This window comes from Cupressus sempervirens, chromosome 4 (assembly GCF_028749045.1).
Source record: "Cupressus sempervirens isolate cs-2001-9-10 chromosome 4, ASM2874904v1, whole genome shotgun sequence".
In the NCBI taxonomy this organism is placed as follows: Eukaryota; Viridiplantae; Streptophyta; class Pinopsida; order Cupressales; family Cupressaceae; genus Cupressus; species Cupressus sempervirens.
Window position 1 is genome coordinate 554,185,352 of NC_143121.1, and position 20,417 is coordinate 554,205,768.

At 35.8% G+C, this 20,417-nt stretch overlaps 1 protein-coding gene across 2 annotated transcripts in view; it reads left to right on the plus strand.

Annotated features, from left to right (window-relative positions):
* LOC149562385 (uncharacterized) overlaps window positions 1-20,417 on the plus strand; it is an 86,162-nt gene that overhangs the window by 5,311 nt on the left and 60,434 nt on the right. For both annotated transcript variants that reach the window (XM_089825906.1, XM_089825905.1), the window contains exon 2: window positions 16,254-16,449. In XM_089825906.1, coding sequence (XP_089682032.1) covers window positions 16,291-16,449 — 159 coding nt within the window. In that variant the 5' untranslated portion in view covers window positions 16,254-16,290. The remainder of the gene's footprint in view (window positions 1-16,253; window positions 16,450-20,417) is intronic.

Genomic DNA, 20,417 nt, shown 5'->3' on the forward strand with positions numbered 1-20,417 from the left:
TTAAGAAATTCCTTCTTTGAGAAGAACCTAAAAAGAGCAAGTAAGGTGTGTTGGTTGAAAATGAACTTTGAACCTCTCTAGCTTCTGAAATTGCTTGCTTCACCCAATCTCTCTTACCAATGTCTTTTAATGCATTGTTCAATGCATGAACACAACAAGGGGTCTTAATGACGTGCTTGTAAGCACCCTTCACCATCAAACCAGCTGATTTGCACACATGTGCTGAATCTGTGATCAATTGTACAACATTAGTAGACCCAATCTCGTCTATGACATCTCTCAAAATGGTGAATTGTAACTTTGCATCCTCGTGCTTCCTTGAACAATCCATGGCTTTCAGAAAATATGAACCAGTAGGGGATGTGACAATGATATTGATGAGTGGACAATGTCTAACATCAGTCCACCCATCCATCACAATAGAGTAGCCAGTCCTAACCCAAGTCCGTCTCATATCCTCAAACAACACATTAATCGTGGAATACCCATTGTCTAGGAGGGTATTTTGTAGCTTATGATCACCAATTGGTACGAAGGAGGAACCCATAGTGGCTACGTATTTCATCATTCGTTTGAAATAAGAGGAACGGGCCACATGAAATGAGACAACTTTAGAAAAAAAGAATTTAGCAAAGGATGACTTTGCTTCCAATTGTTGTGCATTAAGCATATTTTCATTGTTTTTTCCCTTGTCAACAACTTTCCTCTTTCCTCTTTTGCCATTAGAACTAGTGCCAATAGTGGCTGAGAATGGCCTAGATGATTGTGCACTTGATAAAGTAGGCGTTGGACTTGTCAAACCTTGTTTTCCAATTTCAGCCTCATTGTGCAATCTATGACACTCTATTCTCTGGTCTTCAGTTAAGTTTGGACAAGCTATAACCCCATGACATGCAATACCTAAAAAGTGAGACTTAGCCCTTGTATGGTTTCCCTTAAAATCATCTTGACAAACATGACAATCCCATACCTTAGTCCCTCTTGCATTTTTTATTTTGACCCCTAGCTGTGATATATTGGAGAAGAGGCTTTTTTTTGTTGAAATGGCCCTTTGCATATTTGCTCATGATTTTTGAAGGGCAACATATGAGGTTGAGGTTTTTGTTGCACACTACTAACTTCAAGCTCAATTTTATGAGTTTAAGCACCCTCATATTCTTTCTCACTATTACTACTCATTGCTGCTCATTTTGGTTTTTTTATTTTTTCCAATTGAAGAAAGAAGTTGAACTGAAACAATGCAAAAAAAACAAAATCGGACTACTTCAAGCTTGAACTTTGGGAAAAAAGAATGAAAAATGTAAGCATCGAATGATGATTAAACTCACCCCTTCCAAGCTCTTGCATCCTAAGATGATAAAATCACTCCAAAAGGTGCTGCTCCTTCAACACAAAACTTCAAACCCTTGCTGCTGCTGCTACCAATGAAAGAATAGAAGTAAAAAAATTGAGATTTTTATGCATGTAACAAGAATGGAGAAGATGCAAGTATGAGCCATGGTTTTGGCTTTTTAGTGCATGTAAGAAGGTGGGGTCCACAAACCAACCCCTTATAAGCTAAAATGAACTGCAATTTTTTTGTAACTTTTCAGTGTGCAAAGCATTGGGGATGGATGACCATTTCTGGTATGGTTGAGGGATGTCTACCAGGTCCTTGGGGCTGCTAATCGTCCCCCTTTTTTTGGATGACATCTTGTTGTGACCTAATCACACATCGCCCATCGAAGATGGGACCCCAGTCTTTGCACTCACTTTCCCCTTTTGGTTTGCATTGTCTTTTTGGCTCTAGTTTCAATCTCCCAAGTTTTTAGTGGTTCTAATTGGGAAATGGTTCATTTTGGCTAAATCTCTTTCTAGAGAGAGGACATAAAGTTATTCTCCCTGTCTTTTAGGGTTTCAATTTTGAAAGTGTCCTGATTGAGAACTATGACATCAAATGAAATACTAAGTTGAAGGTCCTAATGGGAAACCGTGTGTTTTTCTTGGATAGGTATGTTTTATGATTATGAAGCGCTGGCCAAAGAAGATGTGAAGGATTACTTAGAGTCTAGGGAGCATCCTTGAAGGCCACTTGAAAAGAGGAAAGCAAAATTTCTCTTAGTTTGAAGAAATCTATCAAGGTGGTTGACTATTAATTAAAATAGAACATAGAACATCAAGAAAAAAAAGTAAATCAAGAGAAGAAAGAAAACATCAAATTTTGCTAAATTTAAAGGATTTAAGATTGCCAATAAGTAGGGAAAGGTGAAAATGATTAAGTGATGACAAGTTCACTTACATATGCCCATATTCTCATGTTCAAGCTTAAATGCATTTAAAATAAAAAAGAGTCCGAAGAACATAAAATCACTAAGTGTGGTGGACTCACAGTCCTCAAAGTGATGTATGAAGGATGTGATAAATGGCTGCACCCATGATCACTAGGCTATCATGTTTTGGATATGTTCCATTGGCAAAACCTATGTCTATGCCTAATTGATGGGTTTGTTGTTACACCAAAACTAATCAAATATTTTAAAATGGTGGAGTATGTTCGTGGGTTTGAAATTCGCCTTGTGCCTCTGTGAAATCCCAAACTTTTTCATTAAAAAATTGCAGAGGCATAAAATCTCATTTGAGAGAGAAAATTGCAAAGGAAGTCAAGTTTGTCTAAGGGAATAAAAAGAGTTGGAAAATGCCTCATATGTCTCCCGTGCAAATGCAAAAATACCAAATTCCATTACTCATGCACAACCACACTCAAAGTTCCGTTCATTGACATGTCCAAGAAGGGGAGAAAAAAGTGTTCAAAATGATGATACCATTATGCAACTGCTCCCAAAGAAGAATACTCATTAATTTCAAGTCACTCACAATCAACAAGATGAGCATCACAAACCTCAACGAAGGGGAAGACACACTATAGAAACAAAACACGCTTGAATCCCGATGGACTTATTCAAGCTGAAGTCCTCTTCCTTTGATATCCATTGCAATACATGACGAATACAGTGAACGCCAAATTAACAAAGCCGAAGAGCTTGACTAGAGTAGTTGTGATTCTCTGATGCCAAAAGGTGGTTTCAATACAAGAATGCCCCTTGCAAACACCAAAAAATCCGTGGTTAGAGCATGTAAGCACCAAGAAAATAGTGAAGGATCCAAAACTTTGTTCAAAGCACAACACATACTCAAGAAAATAAAAATGCAAACCATGGAGTGTTACATCCCAAATTTTTAACCTAATTTTAAACTTGCTCATAACTATTGGATTTAACGGGTTTTTCTTTCATGATCATGTGAAGTAGGTAGTTATTTATATCCGTTGTATTAACTATTAACGAAGATGGCCATTAACCATTAACTGTTATATGATGTTTAGCAGTTGCTTGATTTTTGGAATTCTGGTTAATAATTTAAAGTCTTTTAAATGTTTATATATGAAAATTATTATAGAATTGTTATTATGGTGGAAGTGTTTTCATGGGTGATTACAAGAGAAGATGAAGGGGGGAAGCATTGCTAAACGGGATCATCAAAATGGGATATTTGCTTAGTCCAGTCAACAGGATTGATAGGTATGACCTTAAACTTCTTTGATAAGGACTTAACGACTTGAACACAGGATACATCTGTGGGACCTGCATGAGCTATTGAAATAAATAATTTGAGAAACATAAAATAATTGAGTTAAAATATAAAACGTACCTCAAAGGATTTAAAATGATCTTTCACCATATTATATATATATATACGGACGTACGTACGTACATATAGATATAAAAATGAAGTGGCACTAAATTATTTTCTTATAATATAACGATGCCACCTCACTAATACATTTACATGTATATATATAAATATAAATTATAATAATATTCCAATTATAATAATATTCAAATTATAACCTCCAACTCTTTTTCCATTTTTTATTCTTTCCTTGTTTATAATCGATTAAACACTTGGCGTAATAAATTGACAAATATTCTTATATTACAGAAGCCAAAGAGTCTCCTTAGTCCTTTTTATATCTTGAGTCGGATGAGACAAATCGCAAGAGAGCACATTCCCTTTCTTTCCTTTTATATATTACATTCTTCCTTGCTTTTGGTGGCTTCAAATTACCATCGATACTATGCTTCATATTATCAAATATCTGCAATACCAATGAAACCTCTTTCCATTTCATAACAGCGCCATACTCTGCCGTATATGTTCTTTCCTCATTGAGGAATTAAGTATTTCATATACTGAAGTTACGTCTCCAATCAATAGCAGAAGAGTAGATTACCAATCGGTTGCAAGGCTTCAGACAGATTCGAATATAGATCAGGCCATGTAATGTTATTCCAATATTTTTTAAAATTGATTTCCATAGCAGCCAGTTAGGCTCACAAAACTTCTTTTCTTTCCAAATTATATTCAGGTTATGATATGAGTTTTGTTGAATACTCCATGTCATTTGTTATCAATTCCTTTTTAACTTTCATAACAACTGGGATCATCATAGATAATGTCGGATAGAACCTCTTATGGGAGAGTTTTCCAAATGCAATAAAACCTGAAATGAAATATACTGTATGGAAATCAAAATCCAATAATATTTTCAATAAGTCTCAAGAACATAATCTTTTAGGTCATAGTTTGTGATAAGTATACTAAGCAGTGAATCCTTCTAGAATTTATGCATAGAGCAGATTGCTCAGAAATTCCAAACACTTGGGACTCACTAGTTGTATAACCACGTAAGGTGAAGAGGTGGAATGAATTTGCAAGAAAGTAGAAGAGAAATCAGATACGAATAATAAATTAATTAAATGTACTTAATAGCTCATGCTCGTCCCTATAAATGTTTCCTGTTGTCAAGTTGAGCGGTGGTGATTGGGTTGTTGGACCTATCAAAAATTCTTGGCCAAGGCAGTTTAAAGGCATGTTTTCCATCTAATGATCACTTGATGTCAGTGGTGCTAGTTATGCAAACATGTCCGTTTCATAATTGTCCGGACATTCTAAACACCAAGATGCTCAAGTGGCTGGACTAAGAACATCCGAAGCCCTATCCTGAGGTAGGGAGGGCCTTTCTAATTCAATAGATTGTGTGGGGATAAGTATGGTCCAAGGTTGGGAGGGTAAGCCTATATCAATGCTTCTCCTCTCACCAAAGCCGAGGCTTGCACAACCAGTAAAAGATCCTCTGGATGATACTTGTATGTTTCTTTGCTTCTTTTCTTGATAAGCATTTACTTACTTGTATGTAGAAAGGATAGTTAATCGATAATTTAGATATTTCCGTTGATCATGAATACAGTTGTTTTTAGTTGGTCATTAATATAGTTATTTCAGTTGATCATAAATACAGTTATGTTCAGTTAATCGTTAATCTAGTTATGTCAGATGATCATGGTTACAGTTATCTTTAGTTAATCGTTAAACTAGTTATTTTCAGATGATCATTGATATGGTTATGGTTATTTCAGTTAATTGTTAAAATAGTTAATGTCATATGAAAAGGATTTCAGTTATCTATCAATGAATGTTGGAAAATCTTTATTTAAATTGTCTTTGTTTTCGATATGAAAAACCATTTGTTACATGGAGGCTAAGTCTATCTCCAATGGTCGGGTAAGGAAATGCCAAAATAGAGAAATAGCTCCATTGATAAAGATCTGTCATTGAGGCACATATAGCTCCAAAATAGAGAAAACAACACTTCTCTGCATGCATGAGAAATAGCTCCATTGATAAAGATCTGTCATTGAGGCACATATATGTATGGATGCAAAAGTCAGACGTTTACAAGAATGCAAAAGGATTAAAAGAATCATTGATTAAGATTCACATGCTATTGAAGGCTCGTAGCCGACATAGTCAGGGAGGCTTTGTGTTACAAAATATCCACTAAAGCCATAGTATGCACTCCAGATGTGTTTGTAAACATGTCATGGAGCACAAATTGAAGATTGTCCATCAAGGAATGTTGCAAATGGAAAAGACCACCCAATGCAAATCACAAAGTTTATCTAGAGAATGAAGTTTGGAGGAAGAAAGGAATCCATAATGGTAGTAAAATTGCACTTGGGCGTGAGTAAGCCTAATTAATAGAGAACTTCTAAAACAAAAAAAAGTCCGCGACACCTTGTAAAATGCAGCTGAGCACAAAAAGAGTATAGTCACACAATTTTACAAAGCAATAAAAATCCACTGCCAACACCAATATGTTCTCTGACTCATATTCCATATGGTCACATCGATTCAACAACCACCTATATTATAGGCAGTTGATCGATATATAGATCTAGTTGATGATCCACCAACAACGATGGTTGGTGTGGGGTTGCCATTCAAATAGTAAGGCAGTAATTTGCTCATTCTATCACTCATCCTACTTATGCAAGCAAGAAAAGTCAGCTAGTTGCCTTACAACATGCTCAAGCGTAATTTACATGAGCTGAAGAAATCTATTTTGAATGAAACAAATCCACTGTCGGGCCTCAGACACGCTTAAGCGCATATCGCAAGAACTAAAGGAATGTTTCCAAAAATATAAAAATCCACCTATGCTGCAAAAATACGCTCATGTGCAATTTATCCATAGTAAAGGAATAATTTTTAATGCACAGTGTGGGTAGATTCCACACATTCAAACGACAAAGTCAAAGGTACACTATTGTGGATAGATATGTATTTAATGCATAGTGGGCATTCATTTCATCCCTGTTCCTGAATGCGCATGCATAGTGTGCATTTATTACCCATTAAGATGGCGGCTTCCTCTTGATTGGTCAATGTAATTCCTTTTATTAATGTAGATTCTCTTTTCTTGCCCTAACCTTAATTAGGGCTGATTTGGCAAAATTTGGGCAATTGATTATTGTTTTGATCCAAACGACTCATATCTGGGGACCTATATAGAGGCCTCATTTCTCATTTGTAAGTAGTGTGTTGTGAGTTTTTCACACCATCGCCCCAAAATTTTGGGGACCCCCCTTTTTTTTGATTGCCTCAGCAAATTTTTGGATCATCCAACAATTTTGATTTTTCGAAAATTTTGAGCCTTGGACACTTTCAGGCCAGTGGGAGCAAGGTTAGATTTATTTTCACCCAGTTTCAACTTGATTTTCCAGAGCTACCAATTCTATCCTTAGGCCGAACAAATTTCAAAGTAAATTCCAACTTGGCAGGATAAAATTGTGAATTTTGTACTCAGACATTTTCTTTCGAAAATTTGGATATAATTGTATAAATATGGATAATTTTCAAAAAATGAAATTTTTGTTAAATTTGGTCTTTTGGAAAATCTTAATTATTTTTTGGTGAAGAAAATTAATTTTTGTGATGGTGAAGTCAAATTGCAAAATCGATTTTTAGGCTCTAGAGAAATAATTTTATTTGTGTTAAAATGCTAAAATTGTTTAGCTAAATCGATTTGAATTAAAATTGCAAAAATTGGTTTTAAATGGATTAATTTGCCTTGAAAACTTTTAGCCTTTAATGAAATTAGTAATTTAATATTGAAAAATGGCTTTTGGCTAGCCAAAATCTAATTACTAAATCTTCATTAAATGGAAATATTTAACACCTCTAAGGCATTATTATTATTATTTTTTTTGCAATTTTGGTCCAAATGGCAATCTAAAAAGTTAATTTTCATCATGGAAAAATTAATTTTAGCTAAGTATTTAATTGTGGGCGGGCCATAATTTTGCATTAATTATTTGTTTTTCTTTCTCCCAGGGTCCAAGTCGGCCAACTTGGAGAAAATTAGAAAGTTGGGTATAAGAGGAGGCCTCTCTCCCATTTCTTCCTCACTTCTCACTTCTCCTTCTCAAGGCGTTGGTGATTTTGCAAGAGCAGATCTGCACTCTTCTTGCTTGGTGAATTTTGTGGAGGGCGAAATTTGTGGGGGCTGAAATTTGTGGAAGCCGAATTTTGTGGGAGCCGAATTTTGTGGAGGCCGAAATTTGTGGGAGCTGAATTTTGTGGGAGATAAAATTGTGATTTTTGCAAGAAGCTGCGATTTTTGCCCTAGGTTGGGTAATTTTATTTGGAAGTGAATTGCATGATAAATTTCTAATTTGCAAAGGATTTGAAGTTCTTAGGGTCAAGTCTTAGTTCCGAAAATTCGCTGTAAGATTATTGGTTAAGGTGAATTTTCATCATCTAGAGTTGCAAGGGGTCCTTAAGCTAACATCCTTCTTTCATTCTAGTCTTAGGATTGCTTCCCTTGGTTCTACTTGCCTTCTGGTCCACCATTCTACCATCCCGTAATAGGGCGACGAGCATGGAGGATGTTAGTGCAAGTAAGAATCCCAAGCGGACAAGACTAAGAAAGACAAAGAGGATATGATGCCCAAAACGCCTTTCTTCTCGAAAATGAAGAGAATAACCGACACCAATATCGGTATGGTGGACATGATACGGATGAAGTACAGACTAAAGGAAGGACATCCCCCTTGGGCAAAGAGGATGTCAACGAGACAGATTTTGGATCGAAGTTGGATGAGCTAGAAAAGGTTGCCATCAGGAAGAAGCATCTAAGCACCCTTTCCTCTCTCAACACTTTTATTGGATTTGCAAAAGAATATGAGAAGGATCATGAAAAGACACTACCAGCAGCAAGCAGCGTGGTGAAGTCAGCGGAACTCAGGGTGAAGCACACACCTTGTTCTCCTATGGAAGAAGTTAATGAAGGGCTAGCTAAGTTCATTGCCTTAGCTAAGAAAATGAAAGAAAAGGGAAGAGTTATATTAGAAGATCATTTGATGTAAGCCCTCGCGGCAATTTCCCTTTCTTCTAGAATAGGACAAGTGTCTATTTCTGATTGGCCACCATTTTGGTGCCTTCTCATTGGTTGCCACTTTTTGCACTTTTTTCATTGGTCTATTGATGAGGTGGCATCTTCTCATTGGCCGATGGGGTGGCAACCCTAATTAGGGTTTTTAGGATCCAATCTGGATCGTTGATCTTGTTTTGATCTCCACCATCTGTTGTATTTTTGGCCCCTACATAAGGCCATTTGCTCTCATTTGTAAAGGGTTGGAGAAATTTTTGCGAAGATAATACCAAAATTGCTCTCTTTTTCATTGTTGTGATTTGCATGTTGATTAAGAACATTGGGTATTATTGCATGTTTTCTACTTCCACTTAGTTAGATTTCCTTTCAGGTTGTTAAAGTTGGTTTCATTTCAAGTTGTTTAAGTGAGGTTAAAGTAGATGGATAGTTGTATGGTAGCTTTGGTAAATGTTTGATAGGGATCAATACTATACCACTAGCATCACAGCGGCTGGTTGGGAAGCCTTGTGTGGTAAACTAATCTATTATTCCTTTGAATCATTGCACCTGTGGAAGTGAGGCCACTGGTCAGCTCTCATTAGGTTCAATCCCCATCCATTTGCTAACCTTCCATTCATAGGAGTAGGAGTAGAATAGTGAGTAGTTGGGTAGTCGAAGCTTAGAGAGGGAAGTTAGAAGGAGTCGGTCAAGCATTAGAACACGTCCATTCACCTTCCACCACCATCACTTTCCCATCAACATCATCATCGGCAGACACACCCTCCATCATCACTACCATCAACATTATCTGCCACCCGCACATTTTACAAACCGAGTTGCCATCACCTTCATCCCACCAAAGTCCAAGTCATCCTTGAATGAACAGCGTAAGGCCGCCTACGTGATTACCAGCAAATCACATCAATAAAACTGAGCGAGTATCCACAAGAGTAAGGAACATTGGAGTTATTCTCATATCTCATGAGCAATAACTTTTCAAGAGAGGAATTGTATGTTTGATACTCCGTATCAAATGTTCAATTGCTAATATGTTATGTAAGTGATACAAAACTCGCATCAACATAGTGGAATTTTGAGATTGTTGCTAAGTGCTATTGAGACAATATAATTTTCATTGTAGTTTGATGATCATTTGATGTGTCTTAAGGCTTGCTTGGTTTCACAGTTCCCTTATTTGGATTAGATTGTTAGAAAAAGTGTTTTGATCATAGTTCAAAATCTCATTCTCTGCCACTTTATTTATTTATTTTTGGATCGGTAAGAGGCCAAAGCCAAGATTAATTCTTAATATTATCGTGTTGGGATTAATTATTATTATTATATATTAAGTTTGAGTAGCCTCAAACCCAAGGCCTCCCAGATAAGAGGCTCACAATTTACTTTTGCGTTGTAGGCTATATTGCCTCTCGTTCTCTGCCACTTATTGGCGAGGCAAGAAAAAGTTGAAAAAGTTTTCTTGGCAAATATTGCATATAAGTTGATAACTTTTCAAGAAAATATTGAAATTTTAGAAATGACTTAGATTGAATTAAAAATGCAATTTTTTGCAAAATTCAATAAGTAGATGCATCTAATGAATCAATAAATGAGTAAACAAACCTAACAAACTGATCTAGATATATAAAAATGAATTAAGTAACAGAAGCGCAACCTCATGCGGAATGTCAATGTAGTTAGAGAATGAAGCAAACTACAAATAACAAATTGGCTTTGTAAAGCCAACTTTTCATTTTTGCAAGTCCAAAGCCAACTTTGATCCCTATCACCAAATTGGTGTGGTGAATGGAAGGAATACAAGCACAAAGTAGTAATTGAAGACTTCTTGGCCAATTCAGTTGAGATGAGGATATTGTGCTAAAAAATATTTGTAGACTTAATCAGGACATTTGAACTTTTCCCTATACCTGACCAACTATAAGATGGAGATTGTACCTATCCATACCATAAAGAAGAGAAAGATGAAGATCTTCCTCCAATAAAGTGATCTAGTTCTAAAACTTATAGATTTGACAACATTAATGAAGCTAGATACCAAGTATACCAATTGGTGGGTAGATCAAAAAATTCACAAATTGATGGAAAATAATATTTGCCTTATTATTTGATGGGCAACATTGAAGCACATTCTTCCAATGATGATGAAGCAATCCCCAGTGCTGAGAAACTTGAAGGCTGCAAGTATAAAAGAAAAGATACAACAAAAACTTTAGCAAGATCAAAAAGGAAGAAGGTTACAAACTAGAAAAAGAAATCAAATTAGGCTCATTCTTCAGCTTGCACTTCATCCATAAAGGAGATTGATTTCATGAATCAAAACAAAATATCAATTGCTGAAAATGAACCACAAGTGGAAATACAAATTCCTCTTTGAATTCTTGAACAAAAAGCAAAGCCTATTGAGTAGGAAACCCAGGAGGAAAAAACAATAAGTTCTTTGGAGATATATCACCAACTTCTTGGTGAGAAGTCTCAAATTTCTCAGCTCTGTTTTCTCATGCAAAAACTATATGTTGTCTCGTGGGCTGTAACTTCTTGCAAGAAGCCAGTTTAACAATGATCTATCTGTGCACGATTTTGATCTATGGTTTTGATATCAATGGAGAATGTGATGGTGTTTTGATGAATTCCATGGTTCACACTTTTGATGGTTTATTAATTCTAAGTTTTTGTGCAAATTTAGCTTGAACCCACTTTTATGTATGCTTAGCTTTTATCATTCAACTTATATTGTTTGTTTTGATGGTACTCGTTGTAATATGAAAATTATCTGCATAACCCACTGAAGATTGCACTAGTTCTTGCATACTTGTAGTTTAAATTGGCGAAGTGAAGTTTAGTTGTTTTGGAGTTTGTCCGTCAAAGCAGTATCCATTGTTGGCATAAACCTTAGGAATAGATTAGAATTTCTAAATCCCTTTCCCTTTGCTTTCCATATATTCTTTGAAAATAAAAAGAAGTACCCTATTGCTAAATCTCTGGGCAGCTCCCATCTTTGGTACCATCTATAATGAATTTGAGTGAAGCAAATGTAAGGCCCCTCGTGAGAAAACAACAAATCACATTTACCATCAAGCTTATCCACGATCAATGCCTGACATGAAAGGAACCTTGGAGTCACCTGTATGATCTTTTTGCAAGCTTATCATACATGAGATTTTGATCAAGAGAGGATAAGATATCCCAATATTTTGTTATACTGTTGGTGGGTCATAAAAAGCACATGAACATTTCACCAAGTTTCTGGGATGTTCCCACTAAATTTTTGAAAATCCAAGACATGAGAGGACGTCCCTTGGCTGTATGCAAGTTTCTGGAGTGTCCCTGGTATTGGGACGGGTGAAATAAGGATGGGGACACATCCTCAGGTGATGCTATAAATATGCCATAATCTTGTTTGAAGAAAAAAGGATACACTGAATTGGTTTCAGAGCACATGATTCTGCCAGCCTGTGGAAATGAAAAAAGTTTAGGAGCTAGTATTTTTAAAATAAGACAATAACAAAAGTTTGACGTATGGAAGAAAATAAAGAACTCAATAAGAACATGCAAAAATGCATGGTAGAGCAGAGAAATACCCAAGAAAAATTAGCTCAACTGTTGGGATTACTAACTGCCATCAATAACAATCATAGCAAATAGAGAGAGAGAGAGGAAACGATGAATTTCAAAACAACATACCCCAAAATTTAGGCCTATGTTTCTTACTTTTCCTCCAACGTAAGAATAACAAGAGAGCAAATGGAACTACTTTAGTCAATCTACAAGACTAACGGCGATAATATTGGATAAAGGGAGGTCTTCAACAATATATATCTCTAGAGGACCATATAGAGCTAGAGTAAAATACCCTAAAGATCATCACCTTGCTGTTAGGAGACAAATTGAAAGACATGATTAAAAATTGACATCAAGTAATTAAAAAACAATATCATTAGAAACTTAAAAGACTATCATATCAAGACAGGAGTACTCAGTAGAGTATAAAGACTTAGAAAGGAAAAATATAACTTATCCAGCACAACAAGAAGCAAAGAATCAGAACATGATCCCGTAGGACTCAAAGGAGTTAAAGGTACCAAAAGGGGAAATATTTGCAGGGATCTCTAAAAGGACAAAAGCAGTCAACTCTTCTTGTACATCTGTAATCACAAGTGAATCAAGTATGCAGATTTATGAAGATCACAAGTCTGATCTTACATCATCTCAACAGTTCTACACAGGGAATGACAAAATGGTGGTTGAATCTTGGTACCATAATTCAAGTTTTGTTGGATTGGTTGGAGATACAAATATGAACTTAAATACTCTTTTACATCCCAAAGAAAGGTTAGCAGTCGTAAGTGTGAAAAAGACAAGCTATGCTTCTTGGATCCAGCCCAAGCACTTCAAGATGTTCAGACAGAGAAATGTAATATTGAATTTTTGGAAGGAAAAGATGCAAAAAAGGGTAAATAAAGGTAGAAGAACACCTACAAATCATGGAGACCCAAATCGTTACAACAGAGATGAAGATGACTTCAAAGGTTACCTAAGGAAATCAGTTAAAGAAATGGGAGAAGTAGAGCTTAGTCTTCAGGGCAAAAATCAAATTGAACTTATTTACAATTCCTTGTTCGAGGTTGAAATGGACATGACATATAGTAACTACCCTTTGAATGGAATGAATAGGCTGATTTAAAATCACACCAAGGCAAGGATGAAAACAAATTTGTTGCATCCAATCAAAGGAACAGTGAGAACCATTGGGAACAATGTGACAAGCCTTCATAATGCCATACCTACACATTCTCTATTCAAACTACAAAGGGATGAAGTGCAGAAGCAGATTCCTTCTATATAGAAAAGATCGAGAAAGGAATGTTTGAGTCAAACAACAAGGAGCAGTTACCCTCCCCATATATATCATATGCTAAACAATGGAAGATCTGTTGGACTTAGGGCATCTTTAAAGTTTGAAACCCATGGAAGACAATGGTTTTTGCCTCCATCATAGAAAACTGTAACATATGCTAGTTTTCTAAACCGTTCATAATTATAAGACGCTGGAATAATGCAGAATATCATCTTGAATTCGTGAGGAAAACTATTAAGAGTATGATTCTATGGATGAATAATGATTTTTTTTTCAACATTCAGGATCAAGTATGTAAGTTTAGACATGACACAATACCTAAGATCTCCAAGGAGACTTTCACAGCTTGGGAATGAGCATCAGACTACTGAATCAGAATGGCGCAGCAGCAACATAAAGGTACACACATAAAGATGAACTGGAGCTCCATCTTCAGTTTGAGCCCATGGTGTGATGAATATCAGATATACAGTAATGGATTTAAGCATCTGTATAAAGAATCCATGCAACATTGGGTGACATGCCTTAAGGACGAACACTACAAGATTATTACTCCAAACTACATTAAGAGACCTTGATGCTTTCGGAACTAGACAACCTCCATAATGGATGAATTGCACAACAAGTTCAATAACATCAACATAAGAAAACAAATATATGTTGAATCCTTCCACATAGTTGGGATCCCGGAATCATCACGAGAATACTTGTGGGCAAGCATTTTTCAAGACGGGGAGACTGTAATATCCCTATCTTGGTGACTAAGTCAACCATCTTTGAGTCATCAAATACGGCAGGGAATACCGACATACACTACAGTGCACTGTATCACATTTCCATTACTTCGGCATAATTCATAATTTCATACAATCATATTCCATATTTGCCCATTTGTATTTCATAATTATACTTGATTCTCAAGCATTCCATAACTCCAACACAATGCGCTCTTTGCATCATCCCATATTTTATAATTGCACTTACATCTTGCTATGGAAACCAATTATTATTTTAATCTACTAATATCAATATGAGAGCCAATTATTATATTCATTAGCTTAGATAAATATGAGAACATATTATAATATTAATCAGCTAAGGTAAAAATGAAGATCGATTGGTTAAGAGCGCGATTCAAGTATAACAAGTGGTTAGAGTGATTAACTTAACCAATTATGAATCGGTTTGAGACATGTCCATTCATTGTGTCTTTCCATTCATGAATCACAAGTATATAATTAGAATCGGCTTATTCTCTCAGGGCATCATTGAAGACATCTTATTTTTATATATTCCTTTTTGGACTTGCTCATGTCAAGCATCAACCATCTAGGCTATTCTCAGGTTGCAAGTATAAATTGTGCAAATTGCACGCTTATATTGTGATATCAGAAACAACATTACATATGTTGATTGCATAGCTGAAGGAAATATTCAAAAACATCAACTGTAATGCTGGAGGCAATAACCTTATTGGTCACGGCATATTGTTAAAGGATATCAGACATAGCATCTTCAGCATTGTAAGTATGTGAGTCTCTTGTTCCTGCAGACTAACAAATTGCAAAGGTTATACAATATCATTACTTTGAGAGACAGATCGCCCTTTACACACAGCCATCATAGTTATATAATATTATTGTTATATCAGATGCAGCAAAAGACTGTGTTCATTTGTACTGCATACTTAATTTATCATATCTGAAACAGAAAGATATTCTGTAAATAATTCATATTAATTTGTATTATCAGACACTGCGTTGTAATCAAGTCATACCTGTGAATTTCTTTGTGCAAATTAATCATAAAAGCATCTATATCAATTAATTGAGGCATCAAACTGTCTATTGGTATACATATCAGTGGCTGCAGCTGTAAGGATTCTACTTAAATATCCTATAATCTTGTTCTAAGAAAAAAGGGACATTATAGACTTCAACCTTGATAGAATCTCCTGATAGAATGCACTAGGAAACTAATCCGAATCTAATAATGTTATTACGACACAAACTGACTCAATTCTTTTATTAACTTTTTGTGTGTCATGTTTGAATGGTGAAAGAATCAATGTTTTGTACTTTCACATTTCAGAAGCATAAAAAGGATTTGCATTTTGGAAGCTCACTGACTAATGTTTGATGCTACGAAAAAGAAATGAAGTCTAATAAATTCACATGCATAGAAGCTCTAGATTCAAAATGCTTGTTTCAAAACATCTACAATCCTGTTCTGCATATTAGCTTTGTATGTGGTTATTAGTTAAAAGTGTCTGTATGGACTTTGTGTTAACATTTGACTAGAAATGTGGAACATTTTAACACATCCATTCAGGAGAATGCAGAAGTGGCCCTAAGATATTTTTTGATGAAATGTAAACTGCACAGATAATTTAATATTCTCTTAGAACTGGGTCAGTCATCAGCGGAAAGAAATGACGATTCAAGTTTTGCTTGAATTTTAGTGATTCAGTTAATTGTCGTGTTTTTAATCTAAGCACTATATCATTGGACTTTGAATTAAAAAATGTAATATCTGTTTCACTCTTGATTTTGTTGGTTTAGAGACGCAATCTTTTGCATCCCATGCTGAATATTCTTTTTGACTGTTGTCTGATTGTGCCTCTTGCAGTTTATTTCAAATTTTCAAAACTAATTAGCGAGAAAACATGTCTAGACCTATGGCTCTGGGGCTAGTGTTGATGATATTAATATTAACATCTCAGTCGGAATGGAAGCAACAGTTAAAGAATGAGATAGAACCAACTGCACCTTTTCCCAAGAAGCAACATCAAATTTCAAACAAGCATGAACTTATCAAAGAGCAGGTAGGCACTCTTTTTTGATGTACACTTTTTTTTAATGCCACACATGATTTTACATTTGTGTCTCATTTGTCTATTTTATTTAAACCCAGTGAACCATTCGATGAAACTAACTTAGTCCTGATTGTTACTAGCGGCTAAATGCGGCCTAGAGGACATAAATACTAAAAAAAGAATTTAATAGGGGTCCTGCAGACTAAAATATGGCTGAAGCAAAAATTAAAGTAACCTTAGGTTGAAAAAGTAATGCTGGTAAACGTTATCCCGAGGATGGTGTGTGAGAACTGGCATCCTTGTTATGTATATACTCTCCTATCATTTAAGGCCTCAAAGAAGTTCAAAACAAGTTCTGTGTTGATCCCAGATTGACGAGTCTTTGCTCTTGTTGGTGAGTGTTTTGTGACACCCCACAACTTAGAATAAAATACCAAGGTATTTAATCCTCTCTTGAGCAATATCCCGTGTATGCTAGATTCAAAAAATCATATAGGTGACTCCAAGGTTCTTTTATGCCAGGTCTTAACTGTGGATGAGCTCAATGGTGGTTGTGATATGCTGGTAACACAAAGGGACTTACATTTGAATGGGCCTTCACTTCCTCTGCAATGCTGGCTGGAACTTCCTCATCGGATATTGCAATCTCATGATGCTTCTTTGAATGAATACAACTGAAATTAAAAGGGAAAGGGTTAGAAGGTTCTAAATCTACTCCTAAGGACAAATATATCAATGCATAGTGTTCTTGTGGAAAAATTCCAAAATAAGCAAGATTTGCTTTGCCAATATCAGCTACAACTTTGCAAGAATTTTCATTTCTCAGCGAACACCATCATAACGAACAATGCACATTTAATGATCAAAGCTAAGCATTCATATAACAAGGGCTCAAGCTAACTTTACACTGCAACTTATGATCAACAAGATGCAAAAACTATGAGCCATTACATTTCTCCATAGAAGTCAAAGCACTTCATCTAACAGTTGAGAAATCAGAAGAACACCATGCAACACTTTGAAATAAACATGAATCCACCACATCTTCTATGAAATCAAATTTTTATTTCCCGAAGACTTACAACAATGCCTTCTCCTCCTAGCCAGAGCTAAATATCTACCAATCTTCGTATCTTATTGTAAAGTTCCAAACTCAGTTTTATATCGTTTCCAAAATATGGCAATGGTAATATGTAGAATATGAATACTCAGATAGATAACTTCAGGAAAGAAAACAGAACATGCCAACATGCATTAAAACATGTAATTTACTCCACTGTGCTACTATCTCTGGCACTGTCTACCATGCAACATATATGTACCACTATGGAAAGAAAGTATAAGAGACTTTGAGTATTTAACACTGGCTATGGGTGCATATAAGTTGCCCTGTAGCCATTGGACTATCTCTTAATGAACTTGTAATGGTTTGGGAATGTCATATGATCATAGTAGAAGTTAAATTCAGAGATGTAACTACTGATGTAAACGGGATGCAAATACTGATTAGATAAGGAACCTGATACTGGAGTGATGCAGTTACTGACTCATCTCCCCGCAGCCTGTTACTGACTTATCACACCCGCAGGTTATGGTCTGCTATCCACGGTAGGGAAGTGTCCAAATACATCAACCGAGTTTCCTTTCTTCCATGCAATTTGTTACAGACAGCTTCCTTTTTGTTATGAGATGGATAGATGCCCGATATCCTGAACACCACACCACTGTCCTGTCTATTTCACTTGCTGCTCACACTGTTGTCGAACCCTTACTGTTAAACTGTTAATGGCTGGGCCTGTACTGAAGTTCGATCGTGCAAACTCTCATTATTATCAGAATTTCATAAACTGCTAGTACTTATTAATGAACTTACTCCTCGGAAGGGGACTCCAAATAGCAATGGCGTCTCACAATGCACTCCACTTCTGAAGATGAATAAGTTTCTGATGAGAGGCGGGGGCTATGTCCAACTCCTCACACTGCCTTAAGGGGTTTCGTCCTCAAAGCAATCAGTCACACTTAAGCAACCTTTTGTCTTTTTCAAAACAATATTATATTTCATGGTGACAATCCCAAGGTAGCTCATTGCTTTTATAAGCTTGATACGAGGGGAAGTACAAACAACTAGACAATGTGGGTTAAAACCATTTTCGTCTTTTAATCACTTAAGTTACTTTTGTTATAAAATGACTTTAAGTCATAAAGTAACTTTATAAATTCACTTTATAAAATAAAGTGACTTAACTATAGAAAAACTACTCAACTTAAATATTTCCCCAACAAAACTAAATAAACTCCTGTGACTGGCTGGCATCCTCAAGAATAATGCTGTTAGCCTATCCGATGGAAAGATAGACCAACAAGGCACTCGTAGGGCCTAGCGCGGAGAAGGGGACATTACACTTATGAATATCTATATATGAATGCACATAATCTAATCATGAGAGAATTAAGCTTATCTATTTCTATATTGGGTAAGCTATCCAATTGTACTTCTATCACATCCAAGGCTTCAGTGTATTGGCTGGAAGTATTTTCCCACTTGTTCTCATGCCCATGAAAATTGTTTATGTAGATCATAAGGGAAAATCTGTCTTGATGTAGGCCAACATTATTCAGTTGATGGCCTTAATGGATCTTGTTTGTGGATCATACCTATTAGCACACTCAACCATTAGCTCATTGCATTGATCTGTTGGTGGAAAGCAATGTTTACTTTAGTGGCAAATATTTGCCAATTGGCGAATTCCACTCATCGACCAACGTCAGTTTGTCGAAATTTTTCCACGTCATACAATGTGTCACCCCACGTTTACCAAAAATGGGTCACACCCCTGGGTCGTTGATCTAAGTTGATCAAATGGTGCTACTATGAGCATATTGATTCCACACTTGATACGTGTTTGCCATGTATCTTTGATCCGGGGGCATTTAGAAAAACTAGTCCACTGTTGCCGAATTCGACCTGAATAACATCTGGAGCCGTTGATCTTTGTTCATCCAACGGTAATCGGGGCATCCCCTTTATAATATTAATATTATATTTCTTAAATATTTCTAATTGTAAAAATATAATAGTTTTTCAATGATACTTTAAATTTGATTGTAAAATAAACCCATCGAATGGAGAAATCAATTTGATTGTAAAAGTAAATATCGTTTCTGTTCCACATTCTGCACTAGTGAACACTGAAGTAACTGATTTATTAATAAAATAAAATTGTTAAATGTTAAACCTCAATATGTTAATTTTAATTCAATTTAAATTGTTATATTCTGTTTCTTAACAATTTAATGGAAAATTTCGAAAATGTCAAAACATTGCAGAAGTAAGCATAACAATTGAACACCATTTTATATGTAACTCCAAAATTTTCATTGAAATTCCTTGAACATTACAATCTACAGGGACTCATGTACAATGATTGTAATTTGATAAAACAAAACAAAAAGTGAAACCAGACATAAACGTCCACAGGGGAAAACCCAAGTACTACTGTACTAGTGTGTAGAAAGCTCGAGACTCAAGTCTATGAATTCTTGAAGCCACCGGTTGTCTTTTGCCACTTCATCCAGATTATACCATTTCCAAATAAAATCCGCGCCAATTCATGCCCATTTCTTATGGCACTTCAACTGTCCACCAGCTAGGCCCAACAGAAATGGTTGCAGGGTCACATTGTTGGCCATGTTCCAGAAGCTTGTGGATTTCCCCTGCCCAAGGGATCCCCACCCCTAATTCTGCATGAGCAACAACGTCAATGTCATAGCCCATATATTTTGCTTTAAAAGTCTTCCTTAGGAGTAACAAAATGTTGACCCTTTTTCCCTCCAAGGTCGAGCAGAGAGGCTAGAAAATGGGACGTAATGTTTGTGTTGATACGGTATTACGGAAATAATTGGTAAATACTTGCTTGTTATTAACAGAGATCGAGAGGTCAATTTATACAAAAGAATAAAGCGATGTTTCTTTAGGA